A 24,496-nucleotide genomic window follows, 5' to 3' on the forward strand; every position below is an offset into this window, starting at 1 on the left:
AGGCTGGTTCTATTTTCATGCAATACACAATCTCTATCGAAAGAGAAGTAAGTAAAGAGTCAACACTATCGCAACTTTCCCAACAGACTTTCCTTCTTATCTATCGCGCCGATGCTTCACCGTCCCCGAAAGAACGAAGAATTCGCGAGATCCTTGTATGCCGAACATAATGTTGGCAAAATCTCTTCGCAACGTCGCCTCCGCGTCTAATAAACAGGTCTAGGCGACGACGACGACGGTGACTATGACACGACGCTTCTATGGTGCCTCCTGTACAACTACTAACACGGATCGATTGATCGGCTTTGGCACGTGAGACGTCGTCGCTGTTTGCTCTAATCGGTTCCGATTACCTAGGCTAAGCCTCGTGCGCACGATCGCAGGCACGTACGCGCACGCGGTCGCGAAAAAACGCGCAGATGCAAACCCCCGAGATACTGCTTGCTATTTATCGCTGATGCAAGAGCTTAGGTGAGCTGTACATGTGGGCGCCAGAGCTGGGACTAATAAAAAAAGAGAGCTTTCTCCTGTGTAAAAAATGCTTATTAAAAACAAAACAAAAAGCCATAAAAATGACAGGAACGCGCTTTCGAAGAAAATGCAAAAAGTTGGAGTACCAACGGCACGCGGGGTTCCCAAGCGGTCACCCATCCAAGTACTAACCGCGCCTAACGCTGCTTAACTTCGGTGATCGGACGAGAACCGGTGCATTCAGCGTAGTATGGCTGTTGGCGAATATTCATATTCGTATAATTTTCAAATGCGGAAATCTCATACCATTATTAGGATTTTTTTCTAAATATGCAGCATAAAGATCGTAACTTTCCCATGTTACACCGATACGTTTAGATTTCTATCCACCAACGTGTCTTTCATTCATGTCATCATTTTCATGCCACAGTAATCTAAGAAGCATACATACAAATCATTCAGATTTGATGCTCGTTTAAAATTTCTGAAAAGTAAACAAGGAAAAAAGTTGGTTATCTGAATTCATGGAATATTCATTCAAATTTGAATAAGGTTTTTAAATAAAAAGCTTTACAGTCAAAACCAATTTATTTTTTTTTTTTTACATGGCATTTGGAACTCGAAAGTTCATCGCCTCATCTACGCAAGCCTTCCACGCTGCCCTATCTTGTGTCAACCCCACCCAAGATGCACCTCTCCGATCGACACCCACCCGTCCTATTTCTACTAGATCCGCTTTTACGTTGTCCTCCCATCTACGTCTAGGTCTACCTAGAGGTCGCGTTACCATCGGCCTGCCCTTCATGACACGCGTTGCCGTACGGTCGTCTCCCATTCTCGCTACGTGCCCTGCCCATCCCAATCTGCGCGATTTTATTATTCTGTTAATATTTGGTGACGCGTACCGATTGTGTAACTCATCATTGTGTAGTCTCCTCCATTCCCCGGTTTCCTCATCTTTCTTCGGCCCGTATATTTTTCGCAAGACTTTATTTTCAAATACCCTAAAACGGTTGTCCGCCTGCTTAGTGAGAGCCCACGTTTCGCACCCGTACAGAACCACCGGCAGTATTATTGTCCTGTATATTCTTATTTTAACGTTTTTAGACAACAGCCTCGACTTAAGCAAATTACTCACGGCGTAGAAGCAAGCATTACCCGAATGGAGTCTCTTATTTATTTCGACATTAATCTCGTTTCTATCATTTATGGTCGTACCCAGATACCTGAATTCGCTAACCTTTTCAAAAGTAAAATTCCCAACTCTGAGATCTTCCTCCCCTCTGCAGATCCCTAGCTTATCCACAATCATGTACTTTGTTTTTGATTCACTCACTTCTAACCCTGTATACTCCACCGCTTTTATGAGGATTTCCGCGTTTCTTGCTACCGTTTCCCTACAATCCCCCAGTATATCCAAATCATCTGCGTAGCCTAGTATCTGCGTTGTTCCATTAAGCGTTGCGCCCATCTGGCTAACCTGCATTTTTCTAACGGCATACTCTAACGTTAAGTTGAACAGCACCGTAGAGAGTCCATCCCCTTGTTTTAAACCATCGCGTATCATGAAGGGTTCTGATACATTACCGCCTACTCGGACCTTTCCCGTGCTTCCGTTCAGACATATTTGAATTAATCTCACGAGTTTTTTCGGTACACCGAGAAGTACTAGAATTTGATACATTTTGCTTCGCTTAATAGAGTCGTACGCTTTTTTAAAATCTATAAATAGTTGGTGTATGGTTTCGCAAAATTCCCACTTTTTCTCTAACAACTGTCTTATGGTAAACATTTGATCGCTCGTCGATCTGTTGCGCCGAAATCCGCACTGATAATCTCTATATCTTCCGCGAATGGAGTGAGTCTAGCTTGTATTACGTTTGACAGAACTTTGTAGCACGTTGCTAAAAGTGAAATACCCCTATAGTTATTGCAGTCTGTCTTATCCCCCTTTTTAAAAATCGGTATAATGATAGATTCCTTCCAATTTTCGGGTATTGTTTCATTTTTCCAGATGGCACATACTAGTTTATAGATTTTGAAAGTGAGCTCGACGCCCCCATATTTGAGTAACTCAGCTGGTATAGAGTCATTTTCCGCGGCTTTGTTGTTTTTTAGTTTTTTAATCGCGGCCTCTACTTCTTGGTAGCTCGGTTCCTCCACGTGGGGTTCAGCAGTGTGAATTTCGTCCCCTAATTCTTCGCTATTTTCGTGCACGTTTAATAATTTATCAAAATAATTTTTCCACAGCGACAGTAATTCGTTGTCATTTGTTACGAGGTCCCCGTTTTCGTCCTTCATCAATTGCGCTCTACTCCTAAAACCCTTTCTGATGGCGTTAATCCCTCTGTACATTTCGCGGGGGTTATTTTCCTTACTGTTAGTTTCTATTCTCCTAATAAGATTCTTTTGATACTCCCGCTTCTTATTTCTGTAGATCGCGCTCGTCCGTTTCCTTACGTTAGAATACTCTTCTACGGTCCTATCGCTTCTATTTTGTAAGCTATCTAATTTAGCCTTTTTGCGCCTTTCAAACCAGAGTTCGCACTCTTCGTCAAACCATGGTTTGCTCTTTGGCTTTTTCTTTTTACCCAGTACTTTGTTCGCGGCCTCTTTTACCGTTTTTTCGATGTCCCCCCATAAGCTATTCGGTTCGTCATTCCCCTCCGGCGATGTGTTTGCTTCAAGTGCCTGAAACCTGTTATTAATTTATATCTGGTACCTAATTCGCTCTGTTCTATCTCGTAGTTTCTCAATATCGAAGCTTTCTACCTTGTTTGCTCGCTTACTATTTTGATTCGCTACTAGTCTAGTTCTTAATTTGGCTACTACTAGGAAGTGGTCCGAGTCGCTATCTGCCCCTCTGTAAGCCCTTACGTCAAGAACATTAGTATGACGTCTTTTTTCAATGAGGAAATGATCAATTTGGTTCTGTGTGGCCCCGTCCGGCGATGTCCACGTTGCCTTGTGTATGTTCTTGTGCTTAAAACACGTAGTTTTGATTATAAGATCTTTTGCCTCCGCGAAATTTATGACCCTAATACCGTTATCATTGCTGGCTTCGTGCAGGCTTTTCTTACCTATAGTAGGCCTAAACATTTCCTCCCTACCTATTTTAGCATTGAAATCACCTAATACTATTCTTGTGTCGTAAGACGCGAACTGGTCGATTACCTGCTCTAAAGTTTCGTAATAGAGATCCTTAGCTTCTTCTTCTTTGTCCTCCATAGGACAGTGTACATTAATAAATACATATCTATACCATTCACCTTCGATAATGATGTACGAGAGCCTATCATTGACGGATTTGAAACTTTTAACCGAATGTATGATGCTTTTGCTTACGAGAAATCCGGTGCCTAGAGATCCCCCACTCCCGGCCCCATACAGGTACGTGAAGTTACCCGATGCTAGTACTCCGCCATCTGGCCACCGCGATTCCTGTATTGCTACCAAATCTAGATTGTACCTATCAGCTTCCTTTACGAGTTCTTTAAACGCACCTGCTCTGTATAGACTGCGAACATTCCAAGTTCCGACCCTTAAGTCCCTTTTGGTTCGGATTTGATTTTTTTGAGCCATGATGTTATGTTAAACCCGCGCGCTTCGGATCCTATTCCGATCGCAGGTGAGTCCACCGTTCTAGAGGTGGTAACCCCCATACCTCTCTAGAACTAAGTATGAGAGCTTTCCGACTTTGACGAGGACAGTGTCAATTCGTCGTCAGACACACTACGGTTTCATTCTCGCGTCCTAACGCCCCCTGCAAGGCAGCGCGCCTTCGCTGGCATCGTTACCGCGTAAGACCAGGTGACGAATCATTCTACACATCCCCTTTCGGGGCAGTTGTCATCGCTCCCGCATCCTCCTCGGCAGCAGGATTTTGGCCCATTTTTGTAATGTGTGATGAAAGAGATAGATTGAGAAATAAGAGATAATGTGAAGTGTTTTTGTTGTTGTGGTGCTTGCGTAGTGTTTCTAGATGAATGCGTTCGACAGTGTGGGCTCATCACACCCACGCCTGTTCCTATCAGCGGTCCGCGGCTGCTTATTCAATTTATTCGCAGCTAACCTCTTTCCCAGGGGCTGTTCCTCTATCCGCAACCTAAGGACGCGCTGTGTAGTGGTGATAGGCACCCACCCGTCCGATCTGGACGACAACGCCCAAGACCCGCTTAGGGTAGCGGCATTGTAACAGACAGTCAAAACCAATATCTTGATTAATTCCTCACACCTTCCGACCATTATAATTAACATCCACGTCTGCTTTATGCAATTTCTTTCTGTAACAGTAATGCTTAAGAGTGCTGTTTAATTTTTGTTAATACTGCATAGAGGTATCCTTACATAGTTCAATTAGTTTTAATATTACATCAGTGTAATGTATCCTACTGTAAACTGTCAATCAAAGTCTAGCAATCCTTCTCAATTTCAGAGATGACAAGACCTATATCGAGTAAGACAGATGGCATTTACGTCTTGTTTACGTATATCGGATTATCTCACCCTTGCGCTATGCCAACACCCTCTCAGCATCCTAGTACGCGGTGATGATGTATCCCAGACCCAACTGACCAGCGGCAGTCCAACCATTTCAGACCAAGTATCTGGCGACGCGTACGTGCATGCATTCGCGATATCTCCACAAAAGCGACAGAGAAGGAGATATACCCCTAGGTCCTAATTTATCGACTATACTCTGTATGTGCTGTTGCTGCTATCCTTCTCCCTTACTAAAGGTGAAGCTATGGGTACAAACTACTGCAGCAAAGCACTTTCAGCTAGCAATTAATGGACTCATCGGATAGATTACGGACACAATGGGCATAGTGATGATTGTCGATCGAGCGCGTGGCAACCGATTGTTTAAGAAGCCAATGTTATCGTTATTTCTGTAAAAACTTTGAAAGTCAACTTTAAACGAAATCAAGGATTGATTGCAGAATAGATTTACAGGATTAGTTTTGTACGTTTCGTCTCGTTGCTGCACTCTTTCTGATCGTTAATCTGCACCAAATCAGCACAAGCAAATCTCGCCCACGTTTAAATTCTCCATCCACCCAGATTAACCAGGAGATTCCTCCTTCCCTTTCTCGGCAAATCAACCGGCGCATTAATTAAATCCATCCAGCCACTTGTGCGCGAACGCGCGAAAATTTAATTTGCAGTCCGCTGCACAGAGGCTGCGTGGGTGTATGCAATAGCAGCAAACGCCCTGTCTGCAGACGCCAGTAGCAGCAGTGCTAATGTACACATTCACAAGACGAAGACAAAGACGGAAAACGGGCCTTGCGCTTGGTTCGCGGGCAAATGGCAGACAGAGACGGCTTTGCGCGTGTGCCTTTGACCGGGAGAGGATCAGAGCGTTGCCCTCGATCTGCCTATAAGTACGTATACGTACGAACGTTCGTGTCTGGGGATGAGGAGGTATGATAGGTGGGGAGGCCGTGTGTGTAAGCGATCGTGGAAGCTACGCCACGTGCCTCCAAGCGCTCTGGTACGATTAGGGATGCGCGCGCGCGCGCGCGCCACCTGCAATTTAGTTTGCGCTGCGAGAGAGATGAGAGGCTTGGGGGTTGGCGATAGGATATGGAGGGGATAGATAGGATGATGCCAGACGAGATGCTTGTTGCGCGTTCTGAGCTTCTCGAGCTATATTGTATGTGCAATTGGATATAGCTGGAAATGTGGAAAGGATTACCGGGGACTCGGATATTCATGTTAACGCAGACATACGTTATAGTTGTTATCGCATAAAGTCGTGTTTGAGATATGATAATGTTTATGATTGTGGACTCGAAGTTCTGCAGAAGTCTGTGTCTATGTCGAATACGCTCCTGTTAACTTAATTGGTGATTAAAAAAATATAAAAGTCGCTGATAACTTGAAGTGAAAGTTCATTTAAATAAACTAAGAAAAATAAAGGTAAAATGCAAAAAATTGGGGTACCAACGGCACGCGGGGTTCCCAAGCGGTCACCCATCCAAGTACTAACCGCGCCTAACGCTGCTTAACTTCGGTGATCGGACGAGAACCGGTGCATTCAGCGTAGTATGGCTGTTGGCGAAATAGTACCTTTGTTTGGCACACTTGTCGAATATTTCAAAGAAGGATTATTAGGACCAAATGGTATATAGTATTAATACTTGTATAAATACCAATTGATTCTTAAAAGTGTCTAATGAGTAGTGGGAGATACGCATAGTTTTCACAAATGTATACAACCCGATAATATGCATCAAAAAGCTCGTAATCGTACGACTTATTTGATTACTCTCAGTTTATCAGCAATCTATAATCATAGGCGGTATTGTACGATGTCCAGTGTTTTTCCGCATTGATCATCATGTCAGTAATAACCTTGACCATAGCACGTAACACAAGTACATCGTCACTCAACGATGAACTGCTCACTCGATAGTTGACGTCAAGAAACCGTTATCTATACTTATGAACCACGATTAACTTAGACCTTCACAGACTTGAGCTATCACTATCTCCAGTCCATTCTCTGCTCAGTATAACCCTGTAGCCTCGTGAGCTGGAAATTCGTGTCAATACGAGCGCGATTCAGGGTCACTCGGCTACCGAAACGAGAGCAGCTGTCCCACAATCGAAAAAAGAAGCCTCCGCGAAGGTCGTCGACCTCGACGGCTCTCTCCAATGTCACGGAGAGGCGCGTCGAGTTCGATCGCGGTCACCGGCGCTGTTTGTCAGCCTCGGGCGAAGGCTTCCGGGGTCGAGAGAGACTTCGTTTCGTCGCTCGTGATTATTCTCGCGCGTATAGCCTCGACGAGGCCGATGGGACACGGTCAAGGTCGTTGTCGGAGCTTCGTTTGCACTCGGCGTGTTGCCTCGTGGTCGTATCCTCGGGCCTCGGTTGCGATGAGTATAGTGTATCGTTAGAGAAGTGGAGAGAACACGAGTGTGAGCGCGCGCGCATGTGTCTGTGTATGCTTGAAGATAAGGAATCGAGTGTGGGTAAGCGTGGAGTAGATGGATCTATGCATGATGATGCGGAGCATCTGTTTATTCAATGTTTGCTGACACATTTTGTGCATTATAAAATATATCATACGTCCACATTTCGAAGCTGTGCAAAGGGGTCTAAACGACCTGGTTACTAAAACCGGTCAATTCATAGAATTGAAATTGGAGTAAAATTTATTTAGACGGTGTCATAGCAAAACTATGATCTTTCTGCTACATATTTAAAAAAAATCCTAATAATGGTACACAATTTGCCAATTTGGACATAACACAAATATTAACAATATTAAAATTCGCCAACAGCCATACTACGCTGAATACACCGGTTCTCGTCCGATCACCGAAGTTAAGCAGCGTTAGGCGCGGTTAGTACTTGGATGGGTGACCGCTTGGGAACCCCGCGTGCTGTTGGTATACCCTCTCTTTTTGCAAAATTTATCATTTTTTAAAATATATTACAAATTAACTTCTTACTAATCAATTTTTTTATTTTCTTGTACTGTAAAGTCGAGGAATGCAATCGATATTCACGATAAATATTTTAGATCGTGAGATTTCGCATTGAACGAAAAAAGTCTTAGCCGATGTCACGATAAAATCGATCTTATGGAAAACTATCTTCTACAAGAAATACATCTTATATTTTTCTTGCGTTTTCACTATAAGAGGCACAGAGTCATCCCGTTCATTGGCTGCAGCGGTAGCAACAGCGGCTCCTCATTATGCAAGATTGATTTTCACTTCGTTGGTCATCGACGACGAGTTTCATGGTTGCTCTCGCGACATCGTGGAATCAGGAAGTTTTCTCTAGACGCCGTACCGGTGTAAAAACGTCAAAATGATGAACAGTGACACGCTGTTAAGCAATTATTTATGCCACTTTTCTTTAACCGACTGAGAGGCTCGGAGACTAAGATTTTCTGAAAAGAGAAAACTGGTTTTTCTTTTTTACGACCGACATGTGCAGTGTGTACCTATGCACTCAAGTACGAAATATTGTTGAAAAGTAAATCTGTGGGGAGCGAAAGAGAAATTTTCAAGATTGTGCGGTTGAGTTACTGCAGTATGCTAATTGAAAAAAGCTAACATGTTGGTATACGGGAATTTTCAGAAAGGTAGGTATCAGTGCTTCGCTGTAATGAGTATAGACTGACATCTGAAGAGTTACAAAAACGAACCTCAGATAAAAAACTAAGATTCTGAGGAATCAAAGTCATAACTCGCCAATAGGCGAGAATAATCAGGAGAAAAAGTCCATTTATCGTTCTAACTGTCTCTTATAATGAGCAAAATGTTTATAAGAAAAGCTGCTTCACAATCTACTCATTATAGGTTTTCACACGTATTTCATTATATTATAAACAGTCATACCTCGCCAACAGCCATACTACGCTGAATGCACCGGTTCTCGTCCGATCACCGAAGTTAAGCAGCGTTAGGCGCGGTTAGTACTTGGATGGGTGACCGCTTGGGAACCCCGCGTGCCGTTGGTACCCCAATTTTTTGAAATTTTTATTAAAAAATGATTTTTTATACTATAACAATCAGGGCCCAGCAAAAGAAAAAATCTTCATTTCACTACATTATTCCAAAAAAAAACTACGATATCTCGCTCGAACTGGTTTCTCAAGTTTCACCAAAAAATTATTCCACTTGCGATTTCCGATCATTCTCCGCATTTCCCCTAGAATAGAAATAACAAAATTTCCTCGTGTCCAACTAGCGCGTAAACGCATGCACGCGTCCACCACAATGCTATCAACCGAATAAATCAACGCGGCTGTCGTGGACCCGCGAGAAATATTGCCAAACAATTACGGCTACACGCTCGATGCAAATTAACGGCTTTAGCTTGTCCGCGTGTATGTATACATATATTTCTACGCACACGCGCGACCGTATTATCTCGATCGCATATCTAATCACGCTACTATATATTCCCGATAATAAGTGCGCGTGCGTTTATAGAACGCACCGGAGTGAAGCAGACTAGGGCCAGAATTTTAATCAGCTCGGCTTCCCGCTGGAAAAGGAAATTCGTCAAGCGCGGACCTCGCGTTTTCACTCGCGTATTCGCGATGAATCACCTCGTTAGGGCCCGTAGAAACTGCGCGCACGCTGTCAGCTGCGAACTGTAAAGTTAGCGTCTAAGTTTTGAATTTGGTCGCGCGATTTTTTTAAATATTCTCGCTTCGATTTCAAGCAAGTGATGGTTGCACCGCAAACGGGAATGTTTGGTTATTCTTTATTACGCGTACTTACTTTGCGCAAGCTGCAATTTGCATCGATTAACCGCGATTACGAGCACTTGCATATCCAGATCGCACGAGGTAAAGGTGTAAAATCCGACAACGGAGTATATTTCAACATTACACAATTTTCGACTGTGCTTGCGGAGAAATCCCACATTATTTTATAAGTATAACTCTGACTTTGCTTAACCTAATTCCAGCTGGAAAATCACACAACGTGCATCAGACTCTGCACTCAATCGCTCGACCGTCCAAAAATCCAAGTAACAGTGTTTCGCCAACTGTTAAAGCAAACGGAGCGCTCGGCAAAAATCCACGCGCCGTCGAACTATAAACCGATAACGCATTGAAACGCTCGGCGCGCGCGCGGACGCAAAATCCATTTATACTCTTCGACTAGGCGGGAAAACCAAATTATTTTCCCGAACAATATTCCTAACTAAGAAGACAGCGAAAAAAGTTGGCGCGCAGCAAAAACTGAAATCGCGGAGTAAAAAAAAAAGAGAAAGATAGATAGAGAAGAGAGAGAAATAAAAATCCCAGCGCTCATACCAGTAGAGCTCCAAGCTATTCGGATGGTAATATCGAACCCAATTTTACGGAAGAGACGCGAAAAACTGCCGCTGCCTCTCTCTCGCTCTCTTTCTCTCTTTCGTCCAATTTCGCCCGATCCTCTCTCGCTCTCTTTCTCTCCCAACGGCGAGTGTATCATCGGGCCGTCTGTGCCCGGGGGCGATGTGCGTCACTGCTGCTCCAAAATTAACATGTGAGCCGTAGCTGCTGCGCGAAACGCTCGGCGAATTAAAGAACGCGCAAGCGAGAGAGCGCGCCGGAACTGCGAAATGAAATTAAAAGCGAAGCAAAAAAGAGCATCGACGAGAGAGAGAGAGAGAGAGAGAGAGAGAGACTCGCGCTCGTTTTTTGCGCGGAGGAGCGCGCAGGGATGCGCGCGCGCGTTCCGCCTCGAGCCTGAGAGAGTCGCGGGAAAACAAGGGGTTGTGGTGGTGTGGGCGTATACGCGTGGGTATGTGGGGCGACGCGAAGCGAGCGCGGGAACTTACCTGGAAAACAATGTAACGAGTGTGTATATTATTTGAGCGATGCGCGCTTAATTTTTCTTCGTCTGGAGAGGACGGCTCGTGTTTTTCTAAAACTGTTTGCGCGAAGGTAGGAGTTGTTGGTGCTGCGGTTGTACATTGGAGGGGTGTATTTTTTTTCTGGGAGGTCGGAACGAGTGTTATATTGTTTGTTGAAACGAAAATTAAGCATTCGTAAATGTATGACTTGGAGTGATCGAGCAGTGCAGTATATCCTTATTTCCAAAGTTTTGAAATGTGTGCGAATATCAATATTCGCCAACAGCCATACTACGCTGAATGCACCGGTTCTCGTCCGATCACCGAAGTTAAGCAGCGTTAGGCGCGGTTAGTACTTGGATGGGTGACCGCTTGGGAACCCCGCGTGCCGTTGGTACCCCAATTTTTTTATTTTGGAATAATGCAAGTTTCTTTCTGTGCGTCGATGATGGTGATCTTCTTTTGTTTCTCTCTTTTATGTTAAAATACGTCTTTAAAATGAAGGAAAGGTACATTGAAAACCTTTTACGTGGATGATTGAGCTGTGACGGATTGAAATGCTCGATCCGTTATCTCACGATACGAGCTGGTATGAAAGGTAGATACGAATTTTATGTAATAATCTGAAGCCTCAAAACTACTTTAAATTTCCGCCAAATATTGAAAATTTCTTATCCATGCGACGATTTATCGGAAAATGTTATTAGCTCGTAAACCATAGAGCTCCTACGCCTAGGCAACCTTCGTTACGCCAACGTATCGCCGGTCACCTAACTCCTGCTGCATATCTCCAGCACAGACATCCATCAAATGACAACGTAAAATGAGAAATCAGCCCGAAAATAAAAACAACTGCATATTAGACGTCAGATGTTGTAGATCTCTCGGATGGGCAGGAAACGCCGAAAACTCCGGCGATATACACACCTGCACAATCGGATCGTCGAATCGACGCTTTGGCAGCTATCGGGTCAGCAAACGCGGCGCAACTTGAAAGGGATAACCGACAGAGAGCTGGAACGGATGCACCGGGGGGCTGCGCAAAGGCGAAGAGAATTGGCGCACGGATATCGCTACAGTGGCCCGCGGCTGCCGCTGTCCATCAGCGAAGAATCTGCGCTTGAAGCGCGCATTGATTAAGCGCGTTGTCGGGTCCTCTCTCGCTCTCTCTCTCTCTCTCTCTCTCTCTCTCTCTCTCTCTCTCTCTCTCTCTCTCTCTCTCTCTCTCTCTCTCTCTCTCTTGCTCTGCTTTGGGAGGCTCGTATGTGAAATATATAACGTTCGGTGCGTACGCGATTTTGGTTTATAAATAATTTTTGAGGCTGATTACATAATTTTCTAATTTGTATTTGCCTTACTGTAACGTATGAAAAAGTATCCAAAAACAATTTCCGCGCGGCACCCCGACTCCTTCAGCCACACGAATTTGCAGTATCGTAGTCCCATCGAATCTCGCGAATCCCACCCTTTCCTCCTGGCATTTCCACCTGGAAAAAGGGGGAGAAATAGAGAGAGAGTAGTTGACGTATGGCACTGCGACGAATATTTACGACCATTTAGGGAGAGCCGCGAGAATCGGTAATGGCTTGACAAATTAGAGAGCCACTGCGTGACGTGGCCGAATGCATTCCGTTCTCTCTCTGACGGATGGTCAGTGCGAGATTCGCGCAGCGGCATAGGTACACCGATTGAAAAAAAGAAGGAGCGCGACGAGGGGGGCGGAGATTTACGCATTTTTCCGCTCTCCGCGAGAGAGGGAACGCGATCGCGATGGATTTTTGCGGGCGATGTTGGGAAATTGAATAAAATGGAAAGGTGAAGGGGAGCTACGTATGGACAGAAGAGTTTTGCACGGAGTTGATGAAGGCTCGCGGATATAAACGGATGACGGATGGGATTTAAATTTTCCCGCGTACTTTTCATAGTTTGCTGCCGGAGAGTACGAAATGTTCGCGGTTTATACTTTATTAGGAATGAAGGCGCGCCTTGCGCGCTCTTGATTCTATCTCTGTCTAATAACACTGGTAGAAAATCTATTATAAGTGTTATGCGGCACACTAACGTCTGCTAATGTTTTATAAGCATGTAACATGTTACTAAATCTCTCAAAACTATTTTTTAATAAATATATTAATAATGCTCAATGTCGTCATCATTGGTTTGAATAGTGAATTTGAAGAAAAGTTCAGTATAAGAGTCAGTGGGTTTGTCTATCATTACAATGCCTTTTATTTGCATTATAAAAAAGCTATACAACTGAAATTTTACATAGATACTTACTATGCTATCTAGAAATATGTAACCTACATGATTATTATTTAACTGTTTTCATTCATATTTTCACATCGAGGCCCATATGAATTTTTTAATTTAGCGTATCAAATTTTGCTTGTAGACAGTTACGCAGAAACTACCATCTCTAGCACATTGTATTTCTGGTTTCCAGTGTATTTTGACATGAAGAAAGTGATAAGTATTTTAGCTTTTTTGTCAAGGCATTAATTAGAATTTTGACTTTTAACAGTTGTGAGAGATTTTGAGACCGATACCTGTTTCTCCATTTTTGCATTTTTTCTCATTCGAAAACTAACAGGTCTAGAAAGCTCATATTTTGCATATAGATTTCTTTTGTGGTTGTGGAAAGACATTTAAAGTTGAATCAACGTTAACTGAAATACATTTGTGTTCGACTACAACACCCATGATAATTATTTAGTCGTATAGCGTGAGTTAAGGTCGATTCAACTTTAAATATCTTTCCACGATCACAAAAGAAATCTATATGGAAAATATGAGCTCTCTAGACCTGTTAATTTTTGAATGAGAATAAATGCAAAAATAGAAAAACAGGTATCGGTCTCAAAATCTCTCACAATTATTAAAAGTCGAAATGTGAAAATATGAACGAAAACAGTTAAATCAGAATTATCTAGGTTACATATTTCTAGGTAACATGTCTAGTAGCCTTTTTACAATTCAAAGAGCATTGTATAATGATAGACTTAAACTTACTGACTCGGATACTGAACTTTTCTTTAAATTCACCTCTCAAACCTCACCGAGGCCGACTTTGGGCACAGAGACACAGTATATCTTCAAACTCTTTATTCTTAATAGGGTTAGGGTGCCACTCTTCAATACACATGTTGTAATACTACACACTCTTGGTAATGATTAATTTTTACTAAAATTTCTTGCTAGTTATATTACATATATTTTATCTGTTATCAAAGTTTCCACATTTCATTTTAAACACCTTAAACATTTCTACCAGGGTTATGAGTTATGACTGTTTTGAGGGTTATGAATTTAAAGCGCGGTTCTGATCTCGTTGCCTAGGCAACCAACCAGCAACCAATCAGAATCACGTATTAAATGCTTTACAACAAATGCCATCATTTTTTAAAGAGAGGATAAACCGTAAAGTCAATCGGATTTTGACCGATGATTCGCGTGTATAGTATTTCGAATGCTTTCTTTTTCGACCTCTCTTTAATTTCTTTTTTTACGTTTGTTGCAGGTAAGTCGATTCGATATTAGTCCGGCGTACTTGAATGATTCTTCGTGAGTATATTTTTAAGTTTTAGTCAACTAAAATACACAGTATCGTTAATGCTAGCCCATTATAGAAATCAAAGTCAAAGCTCCACAAAACACACCCTATAAAAAGCATCGTCATCGACGATTCCCTAAAGCACCCGGCAAAGTAATCCCAGAGCCGTTTTCGCTCGATCGACCATCTCTTCACACCTCGTCTTCGCAGCAAAATCCTCTCTCTTAGCAGCCAAAGAAAACTCGTGCAACAGCGTCTTAAAAAATTGACGCCCACCTACCAACCGTGGCTGCTATACTGCTGCTGTGTTGCATCCAACGGGTCATTCGGGAGCCGAGATTATCCGCTGTTTTATTAAACACTCCCCCGACGCCGGCCGTTGCCCGAACTCCTCAATGATTCATCCTAATTCCCACCTTTCGCGCTTCCGCTGCAGCCGTAAAATCGGCTTTTGAAGAATTACCGCGTAAGCGCAATTTTCCGCGCAAAAGTCAAGCTCCGCGCCCGCGGCTAAGCGCGAGCCTGGAAGCGATGAAATTTTAAAGCGACGACACTTCGCGCGCTGCCACTGCTGTGGGCTTTTATTAATTAACGACGCTGCGGTGCTGGTGGCGCTGCTGTCGAAGCTTTAGGAGTAAAGAGGGAGAGGTGTGGGGGAGAAATAATCGCTGGTCGGATCGTTTATTTATTGAGAGAAGCGCGCGCGCACACGCGAATGGGAAATGCGAACATTAAATTTCGGCGGTTATGGGCACGCGAGGCGCTCGCACTGGGATAGCTTCGCGCGTTTATGTTGATAGGCAAGCCCGAAGGATTACGTGATCCGATTACGAGTTCGCTTTTCGTTTGAATGTTTAACTCGGAATCTAAAAAAAATTCTCAAGACTATCGCTGGATGCGCTGCTAATCAATTCTAAAGTTCAAATCTGAAAATAAGAACATTAAAATCTGGGCTTAGACTTCATGAAAGCATCATCGAGAAGGCCAGGCTCATCAGGGCAGACCCTTGCGGAAAAATCGAATCCTATATAGTGCCCCTGCGACAACAATTTCCAACTTAGGGTGCACAGCGGCGCTGCTGCATCGGCCGTAAAATAAATTTTTCCTTCGTCACGCCGTATAACCCATCGCGGCGCATAAAGCAGCAACGAAGCCCCTCTTCATATCTATATATGCATCGCGGGGCGAAAGAGAGCCCATATCCCAGGTATGTATGTATATAGATATAATAATACTACCCCAGCAGGCAGGCACGTACATAACCTCCGCGCCGATAAAGAAGGGTTTTACGAGACTCAGCGTAAGCGAGCAGCACCGGCAGCAACTTTCGTAGCTCGTAAACGTTGAGGCGGCGTCGGGTGGGCCGCTTTTACGACTCATTTGCATCCTCGCCTTTAAAGACTAAGTCCGGCAATTAAACCCGTCCGGCGCAGCTGGGCTCTCTCTCTCTCTCTCTCTCTCTCTCTCTCTCTCTCTCTCTCTCGTCTCTTAACGGGCGAGCCGCGGCGCTCGTATATTCCAATATCCGCGTGATATAATTCTCTCCGCGGACGGCGATCGAGTGTTGGAGCCTCTTCTCATCCCTGGAGATATGAAATTTTCGCTATATCGCGCCTGTGTGCTTCTGCTCGTCAACTCTCGAGCCTCCCGTCTCCTCCGGTCTCCCCATTGTTTCAGAAGCTAGGACAGCAAGAGGGAGAGAGAAAAGGAGATAAAGCGTAGAACTTTGAGACGAGGACGCTAGCTCTTTGTGAAATTAAGCAGCGCAATGGACTTTTGCGGGCTAAGTCCTAGAGGATTCGCAAACGAATAGGTAGACTGCTTTAAAAATTATTGGCGCGATCGCTCGTCCCAAAATAGGTAGGAAGTACTGTCGTTCGGCTGTGCTCTGCTACTGCAGTTACTATTAAATTAAACGGTGATTAGTCAAAAAAAGCAGCGTAGTTTATGAATTGTCGGTGTTTAGTACAACTTCTTTTTGTTTTCTCATAGCAAGAGCGTTGTAATAATAACATTTTCAACTTTTCAACTTATTGGGTTTTTCGGTATGTTTGCACGTTTTCTCGTTAATCTAGCCTACATAGGCTTGAAGAGGACGGAAAAATACGCAAAACTACGTAGGTCTCTACTACCGCCAGCTGCTGCTAAGGGACGAGGCATCGCCTTGAATCCGACCTTAAAAATCGCGTATTTTTCGCGGGCTTTTTCGGTATGTTGAACGTTTGAAAATTTTAAAAATTTTGAAAAATTTAGGAAATTTAGGAAATTTAGAAAATTTAGAAAATTTTGTAGTTTTGAAAAATTGCAAATTTTTGGAAAATTTTTTAACGATTCAAAGCTTTAGTAAGAAGATTAAAAAATAATAAATCAAAAGGAACGCCTCTTGATTTCTGATTCTCAAATTATTGTAGGCGCTTTCTACCTTATAGGGAGCGAAAATGGATTAATTTATACATGTATTATGACCAGGGACTCTTGCTCTACATTTTTTCTGACGATCGGAGAACCCTATTTTCGGTCCACTTTATAAGCGCCGAAAATGGTCTTTTTATGCACGTGTTATACAAAAATATTTGAACTTCCCTCCAAAGCAATTACATTCACAATTCCGCGTCAAAATTTTTATCATTTTTACAGCAATACCCAATTTTGAGCCTAAATAAAATGCTCATGCCGACAAAAGCTCCACGGAAATCTCACCTCCAGATTGGCTGTTGCTGCTGCTCCTTTTCCATCGCATCCACCTCTCGACAGTCCAATATACATTCCTCCGAAACGCGCGCGCGTGCCCGACGTTCCCTGTCAGCGACACCTCTGCGGTCTGCGTAATTTTCCTCGCGCGCGCCTGCACACCTGTACACTCCGCCGACAGAGCCGTTGTTATCGAAACTCTCGAGTAGGAGCCGTTCTCCAAAAAAGTGGCCGAGGTGAAAATTGGATTTCACGCGCAGCGTATCCGACTATAATCGGTTGCGGTGTTATGCTACTGATTACCGGTTCGACAGGGAAGAGGGATAAGATTGGAGAGATTTAAGTTGTGACGGCGGGGTTGTGTGCCGCAGTTGCCGGACGGTTTTGACAAGTTTGCAAGCTTGATAGTTTGCTGCGTGTGTGCACGTGATGGAAATAGAGCGGAGGAAATTGGCTTTGCGGGTGTTATGACGTTGATTCGGAGCTTGAAATTTTCGGCTGTTTTAGATAAAACTGCTTCGTTGATGGAATTTGAACCGAAAAATGAGGGCTGTTTTATTTTTGGAGCAGAATTGTTCCAGTACGTATTTTTTCCCTGAAGACCAAACAACGACCTCTCTCGTTCGTCAAACTATTAACAGCTTTCTCTTACCAGAGACAACTCCCAGCTCGGTTTCTTCTCGGCAGTACTGCAGCTGCCTCATAAAAATCCTGTCAGACCCTCCGCATCCCTCTTTTGGACTCACCCTTTAAGCCTCATACGCCAACTACTCACTTCGCTGTATACACACAGAGCCTGGCGTGTACATAAAACCAAAGCAGCATCGACGTAGCAGAGCGAAAAGAGGAGAAGCATATCTATAAACCCTCCCTCGGCATTTCGTCACGTCTCCCTCTAACACACCCCTTTCATCTCTCCCACGCACACCTACGCGATCGAGCTCTGCGTGTGTATCCCTATCTACGAGTCGCGGCTCGATCGGGTTTTATAGCCATTTTGTATAAACGCCTCCGTTTGATCCCCGCGAAATCCGATACACCTGAGGCGGATAGGCCATCAGTAGCGGTAACCCCCGGATGACTATATCTATATCCACAGCCTGCGCTTCGGCCCCCCTTTACAGGTTGCCCGGAAAAACGTCCGAGGGTGGTGGCAAGCGATCCTCTCTTACTCTCTCACTCACTCTCTACTTACGTCTTTGCTGCCTTCCGCCTTTCGTTTGTGCAACACCAGCGCGAGAGAGAGAGAGAGAAAGCGTTCTCTGGAAGACGTTCGAGTGGATGAGTGCAACGCAGGGGGATGGGCGGAAATTCCAGGGGATTTGAGGAGCTGCCTGCGGCGGCCGGGCTGAGGTGAGGCTGTGCTCGCTTTCTCTCCCTCTGTACCGCTGCCCAATAGTAAATCACGGGGAAAATTCGCTGCTGCCTGGTAGTTGCCTTCCTTATCGTTTTTCTTCCCGTGCTGCTTGGTTTTTTTTTCTCTCTGTTCGGGTTCGTTTCTCCTCTTTTTTTCTGATGCTTGGAAGCGAGGACTTACAGCGCGAGGGAGGTTTCTTCTCTCGACGGTCGCCACTTTTGAGTTATACGATTGACCAAGACCAGAGGGGTTGATGCTCGTTGGACGAGGGAAGGTTGATGAGGTTGATTTATTTGTGGAATTTTCTTTCGAGGATGGTGTAATCGGAGCGTTTTGTAAGGACTATTTTGTAAGTTAGTATTGCATATCTTATATTTTATATTACTTTTGTTACAAAAGCGCTTAAATTATTTACAATTCGTTGAATTCGTTAGGCCTGCATACGGTTTCATTCAAACATACAGTCGTTTATGTGGTGTGTTGTTATAAAAAATTCTGTATTTTTTACATTTTACAGGTTGTTGTGTGCTTAAACGCGCATTTTACAAAACTTACATTAGACTAAAAATAGCGTAAGTACGTTAACGTGTAAATATTAGAATGGTGTCAACCTTCAAATTTTTACGTAGGAACATATCAGGGCAAACTGATACGAACATCATTACAATTTTATTTACTACGAACTTAAATCACATACTCTTTTTGTAAATCGTTTTTCGTTGTTTCTTTCTTTTCTCGCTATCCTAAATGGTTAGTTGATTCTTAACCTAAATATCTTTACTGTAAATTGTACATTATCTTCGCTCTACGATTATATTCAGCATTTTAAAGATATCTTAACCTTACGAATTCCTCGAGGACAAACACATTACTCTTACAGCAAATCCTGAAAGTTAGATATATCGCGAATGATGCAGACACACTTGGTTACTATAAAAGTTGTAGCGCAAAAGAGCGGAATTTGTTATTACATACTATCACAAAAGTAAAAGATTGTATACAGAATTAAATAAATTACGCCTCCGAGAAGTTGCTCATGTACTGCAAGGCTACGATTAATTTGATTTTACGAATTTCCTTATGCACTACAGATCTCGCGCGTAATATTCGCCGACCTCGATACGTCGACTTTTTTTATACAAGGCACTTTCTGCTTATACTTATTTACACGCTCTCGTTGCATCGTACCGCCCCAGATTTTCCTCTTTCGAGCAACGGCAGCAAAAAAATACACGAATATTTCTCCAAATAAAGTAACGAACGTGAAACTTAACCTAAAAAATTCCGTATAACCTAACCTAAAAAAATCATACTGGCTATCTTTGATCCTTCCTCAAAGAACAAAGCACGCGCGTCTTGTACAAAAAGTAAAAGAATAGAATAAAACGCGTAGCACGAAAAACATGGCATCTGTCGGAGAAGATCGAAGCCGTGCCGCTCTCTACCTTATGCACAGTTTCGCAAAAGTTCGCGCGCGCACTTCCAGCTCTAAGTATCGAGGCTGTTGGTCGCGCGCGCGCGCGCGCGCGACGGAAAGTTCGGCCCGTTATTGACGAATGGCAATCTCACCCCGGTTATTGGTCCGAGCGAGAGGGAGAAAGAGAGCGAGAGGAACTCATTGAACTTCCCTCCCTTCTCTGCATTCGCGCCAGACGCGTTTTACATCTTTCCGCATGCACGGGCGGAAAACAGGCCCGTAAAAGCGAGTGAGAGAGAGAGAGAGAGAGAGAGAGAGAGAGAGAGAGAGAGAGAGAGACAGCGAGAGGAGAAAGAACGATAAAGATACAAATCTCATCTTTCGATTCCGCTGCGCGCCTGAATCCTCTCCATCGGCGATTAAGATCGCGCGCGAGTAAGGGGTTTGCGAGCGGCATTCAATCCTTCGTAGTCTAGATGATGACGCCAGGAGGCATCGCAGCCGTGTCGTCCCTCGCTCTGCTCTTTCTCGGCGTCGTAAAAAAGCGGCCAAGTTCTGCGCCGGGAAGTTGACGAGCGCCAGTGGTTCTCATCGCCGACGCGAAGCTTCGAGTCGTTGTCCTGAAGTAGGAACGATTTCGAGTTAGAGAATATTTTGCTCTATAGGATTCGTCATAATATTTAGACATGCAAATTACATCGAAATCAGCTCTTCTCATTTTCTCTTTACGAAGATGTTCTCCAGCAGCTCCTTGGTGATGACGCGGTGTGGTCTGGTGGGACTCTCGGTAGGTCTCTGGTAGAGTCGGCTGTTGATGGCGTAGAGCTTGGGACTGAGTTCGCAGCGAACGTTGAACCACCAGTCGCAGACGAAGACAGCCTGGCTGAACTGCGTGCCGTTGGGACAGAGGAAGGTCGCCTGTCGGCCGTCGATGTCGCAGTAGTGCCAGGCTTGGCAGCGGGTCTCCACATCGGCGAAGAAGCCCGGGTACGGCTGGTCGTCGCAGTAGAACTGGGTGTAGGGCACCTTGCCCAGTACCGGGTAGTCCGTGCCCGGTCGACCTGAAAGCACAATTTAAGTTAGCGAGATGTGACGGTACACATTGGGGGGAGGATGTATTATACAGTTTCGAGTCCTTTAGCATTTCCGCGTATACGTTATGTTTCGAATGATGATAGCGATATTATTCTGTTCCCGGTGTATCGAGTCTATACAGATTCGCTTCGCGTTTGATAATCGAAGTACACACGCACGTGTATTCTTCGCTTAAGTCAAGCACGCATAACACAGCGCGTCGATACGTAAGCATCGAAGCGTAACCAAAGCTCCAACAGAATCAGACGCTAACAGTGCTCGGCGGCGGCGGCAACAGCTCGTTAAAACAACCGCAGCTACAAAAGCCAGCAGTTTCACGGGCAAAGTTAATTAATCGCGCTCGACTGCTCTTCAAACTGCATCCGCGGCGATAATCGCACAGCAGCGGTGCTGTACATATTCTAATCATTGCGTGGGTGGGACCCCGCAGTGTATAGGAATCGAGGAGCAGAGCGACAAAGCGAAATCGGTCAAAGGCGCCGGGGCGGCCTATTAATCGCGCCGCCGAGGGGTAATGAGGCTTTTCTGGAATAAGCGCGCCGTGTATTAGCGATGCAAGTTTGTACGCGCCTGTGCGATGCTTCCCCGGCCGACACCTGTGCACAATGCTTATCGACACGTGTCTGCCAAGTGCAGCTGAGCGGACGGCTCTGCGTGTGTGTGTATCGGCCCATCGCAAGTTGTTCGAGTTGTTCTTCCTGTTGGGAGATATTTACCGATATGCTCGATGCGATGGGGGTCGGAAGCTCCTTCGGGAAGTTAACGGAAACTAACTTTTGAGAAATTAATATGAGAATTAAGTGTTTTGATATCTTTTCCAAGCTTTGCTTTTCCTTGTAACGCTTAAACCGATCCGTTTTAAAAATGCTTCGCATTAACCTCAACACCCTCTCAAAAAGCAAACCTCCTCAACCTGACTTCCCAAAATCCTTCCCCCACGATAGTCGAACGCGAGACATCCGCGCGTGCGGTAATTGCGCGTAGGTATCCCGCCCGCGGCGGCAAAGGGTTAATGAAGCTATGCGCTTCGGCGTATACGCACAGAGAGAAAAGCGCTGTGCTGAGCTCCAAAGAGAATTGCGTAGAGAGAGAGAGAGAGAGAGAGAGAGTCAGTCAATACATCAGAGCAGGGTGAAATTGGCGAGAGCGCATTCGCGGATTCCGGCCGACGGGAGAGCAAACACGCTTCGGATCAGAGAATTCTCAGCGGCCGGCTGCATGTGGTGCTGCAGCTTCGCGCGTTTTTGCCGAGAGATCATTAGCTATGCGCGATGATTGGATCAAGAATTAAAATTTATTTCTTTAATGAAGGAAACCAAACAGACTGTGCATTTCAGGCTGATATGTCAGAAATCAAAAGGACGCAGCTCCACCAAAAGGGTTGAAAAAAAAAATAAATCAAAACCATCCAGCTCATACATAATTCCCGCGTGACAGGAGGCGACGCGTCGTTACATTATCATCAGCCTCGTCATCCGTCATAGCGAACTGAAGCATCGCGCAAACACATCGCCGGAAGCGGAAAGGAGTTACTCGCAGCATAGTGCAGAGGATGACGGATCGGCCGCGGGAAAAGCTATGAGCTCGCGCGGAGTGTCTTCCTCCTGTCGCCTCGCGAAATTAGCATTTCAACGTGTGCGCATATAATACTCTCCGCGCGCACAGTGAAAGTCTTCTTCTTCTTCTTCGCGGCTATTATCTAAGCTGCGTCGCTCGTGAGATCGATAAATTCCGTCTAGAGGAGCCAGTGTTTTGTAACTCGCCAGAAAGTGTGTATGGAAGCGAATCTTCTCCCAACTGTGTGTGTGTGTGTGTGTGTGTGTGTGCGATGCCGCGAATTTTCCGAGAGAGGAGACTGGCTAGAAAGTTTGAATGGCGAGGAGCGGCATATTTCAAGAGCGGGAAAAGATAGGCCAGCCGGCAAGCTACTGCTGCTCCTTTGTTATATACGTGTACAGAACGAAAAGGGAATAGGGAAGGAGGTGACGCTGCTGGTGTGGTTCGTTTTGGTAAATTGAGCGGAATCGATTCTTCCGTTACCGGTTTGTTCGAGCTTGGTACTTTATTACGAAGTCCATCCAAACAAGCGAAGACGACCTCTGCATAAGCAGCCCGATAGTCCAGACCATAACTCGTATCCTCAACCCACGAGAAATAGCCACAAAGCGACAGCCCCGCTCACGGCGTAACTCAGAGCTCGAAAAGAGAGAAGACAGAGGGGGGTATGGAGCATACGGTCTCTCGCTCGGAATCATAACGCTCGCGCAGGTGCATCGCTCCCGCGGGGAGTAACCTGTCCAAACAACTTTGTAGCGCTGCAGCCCCGTGGAATCTCATTGGATGACAGATACGGTATATTTCGCACGTCGCACCTTAGCTGCACGTACACACATACACGCTCGCGCCGGGAAGAAAAGTGAGGAGGACGCGGAAACAAGATACGCCGGCGAGATAGGATAGAGAAGCGCAGGCTCAGACAGACGACGACGACGACACAGTTTCGAACTTAGCAGCCGGAGAGAGAGAGGGAGAAAGACGTGGCGGCTCGTTGATGAGGTCTCGCTCTCTCCGTGCATATCTGCATACGAGTTTGGCTGTGCGTCTGCGGCGAGAGATGGATAGCTGTGGAATGCCAAGGTGTATGCTGTGTTGTTTCGGTGTAGCGGTCTCTCTCTCTCTCTCTCTCTCTCTCTCTCTCTCTGCGTTATGGGATTTTCACGCCGTTGACTGATTAGCGCTTCGAATGGGAAAACTTATTATAGTCCGTAGAAGCTCAAAGAAACAGCTCCGGAATAGCAATGCATTTTCCGCTTATTAAAAATATTCTCCCCAACTCGATACGCGTATACGCATCGCGAGGCAGTTCGCGTCTAACAATGGCCGCGCACGCGCGCGGGAAATGAAATATCCGAAAAAAGCAGCAGCGGTAGCTAACAGCCAACGAAACAAAAAGCCTAGACTGTAATAAAGACGCGCGGCATCAAAGAAATCCCGGTAATTCGGAACGCGAGCTCGAGAGAGCACGAGTTAATAGGGCTGTTTTTGTAACTGACAGGTGAATGTGTATTTTTTCCGCATACGCCTCGTTAAAAGCTCTCTTGAGAGAGAAGAACCTGCCTCCTTCGTGTTTATAATTAAGCTCTCTACATTCTGGTACGCATCAGTCAAACGTGTACGAGAAGAAAGTACATTATCAGAACAAACGCGCGTCTGGGTGAGATAGCGGCAAAGTTGAAAGCTGTCTCGACCGCTGAGCCTACTCGTTGCACACAGCTTTATGATAGCGAAGGATGATTTACGACGAGACGAAAAAAATGTATCGCCGCACCGACGCGTCGTCTCGAATAATCGAAAGCCTCTAGAGCTTAATGGAATAAAGTGCGAGCAAGTTGGAAAAACTTGCCGATTCACAAAAGAAGGGAAGATAAAAGCAGCTTTAAGAATGGAAAGCGATTTCCGCGCAATTATAACTTCTCGGAGTTGCTCCTGCTGCCGGTGATTTAAACGCGACTGACTGCGAGATGAGAACAATTAAGCAGGTGTCTAAGGTGCGAGGTACCTCTTAATCGACTCAAGAGAATCGAGTACCACTTG

At 44.9% G+C, this 24,496-nt stretch overlaps 2 protein-coding genes and 5 non-coding genes across 7 annotated transcripts in view; 4 read left to right on the forward strand and 3 right to left on the reverse strand.

Annotated features, from left to right (window-relative positions):
- LOC100678249 (RING finger protein 17) overlaps nucleotides 1–24,496 on the forward strand; it is a 191,401-nt gene that overhangs the window by 102,999 nt on the left and 63,906 nt on the right. The window lies entirely within an intron of this gene.
- Nucleotides 615–733, reverse strand: LOC116416040. The gene has a single exon (XR_004226547.1). It is a non-coding gene; the product is annotated as a 5S ribosomal RNA (ribosomal RNA).
- On the reverse strand, nucleotides 6,418–6,536 carry LOC116416041. Its single transcript, XR_004226548.1, has one exon. It is a non-coding gene; the product is annotated as a 5S ribosomal RNA (ribosomal RNA).
- On the forward strand, nucleotides 7,757–7,875 carry LOC116416033. The gene has a single exon (XR_004226540.1). It is a non-coding gene; the product is annotated as a 5S ribosomal RNA (ribosomal RNA).
- On the forward strand, nucleotides 8,836–8,954 carry LOC116416042. The gene has a single exon (XR_004226549.1). It is a non-coding gene; the product is annotated as a 5S ribosomal RNA (ribosomal RNA).
- On the forward strand, nucleotides 11,068–11,186 carry LOC116416043. Its single transcript, XR_004226550.1, has one exon. It is a non-coding gene; the product is annotated as a 5S ribosomal RNA (ribosomal RNA).
- The window catches only part of LOC103317309, a 60,732-nt gene continuing 54,980 nt past the window's right edge, over nucleotides 18,745–24,496 (reverse strand). The window contains exons 3-4 of the mRNA XM_008214863.2: nucleotides 20,505–20,868; nucleotides 18,745–20,427 (exon numbers count right to left, since the gene is read on the reverse strand). Coding sequence (XP_008213085.1) covers nucleotides 20,522–20,868 — 347 coding nt within the window. The 3' untranslated portion in view covers nucleotides 18,745–20,427; nucleotides 20,505–20,521. The remainder of the gene's footprint in view (nucleotides 20,428–20,504; nucleotides 20,869–24,496) is intronic.

Source organism: Nasonia vitripennis, chromosome 1 (assembly GCF_009193385.2).
Source record: "Nasonia vitripennis strain AsymCx chromosome 1, Nvit_psr_1.1, whole genome shotgun sequence".
Taxonomy (NCBI): domain Eukaryota; kingdom Metazoa; phylum Arthropoda; class Insecta; order Hymenoptera; family Pteromalidae; genus Nasonia; species Nasonia vitripennis.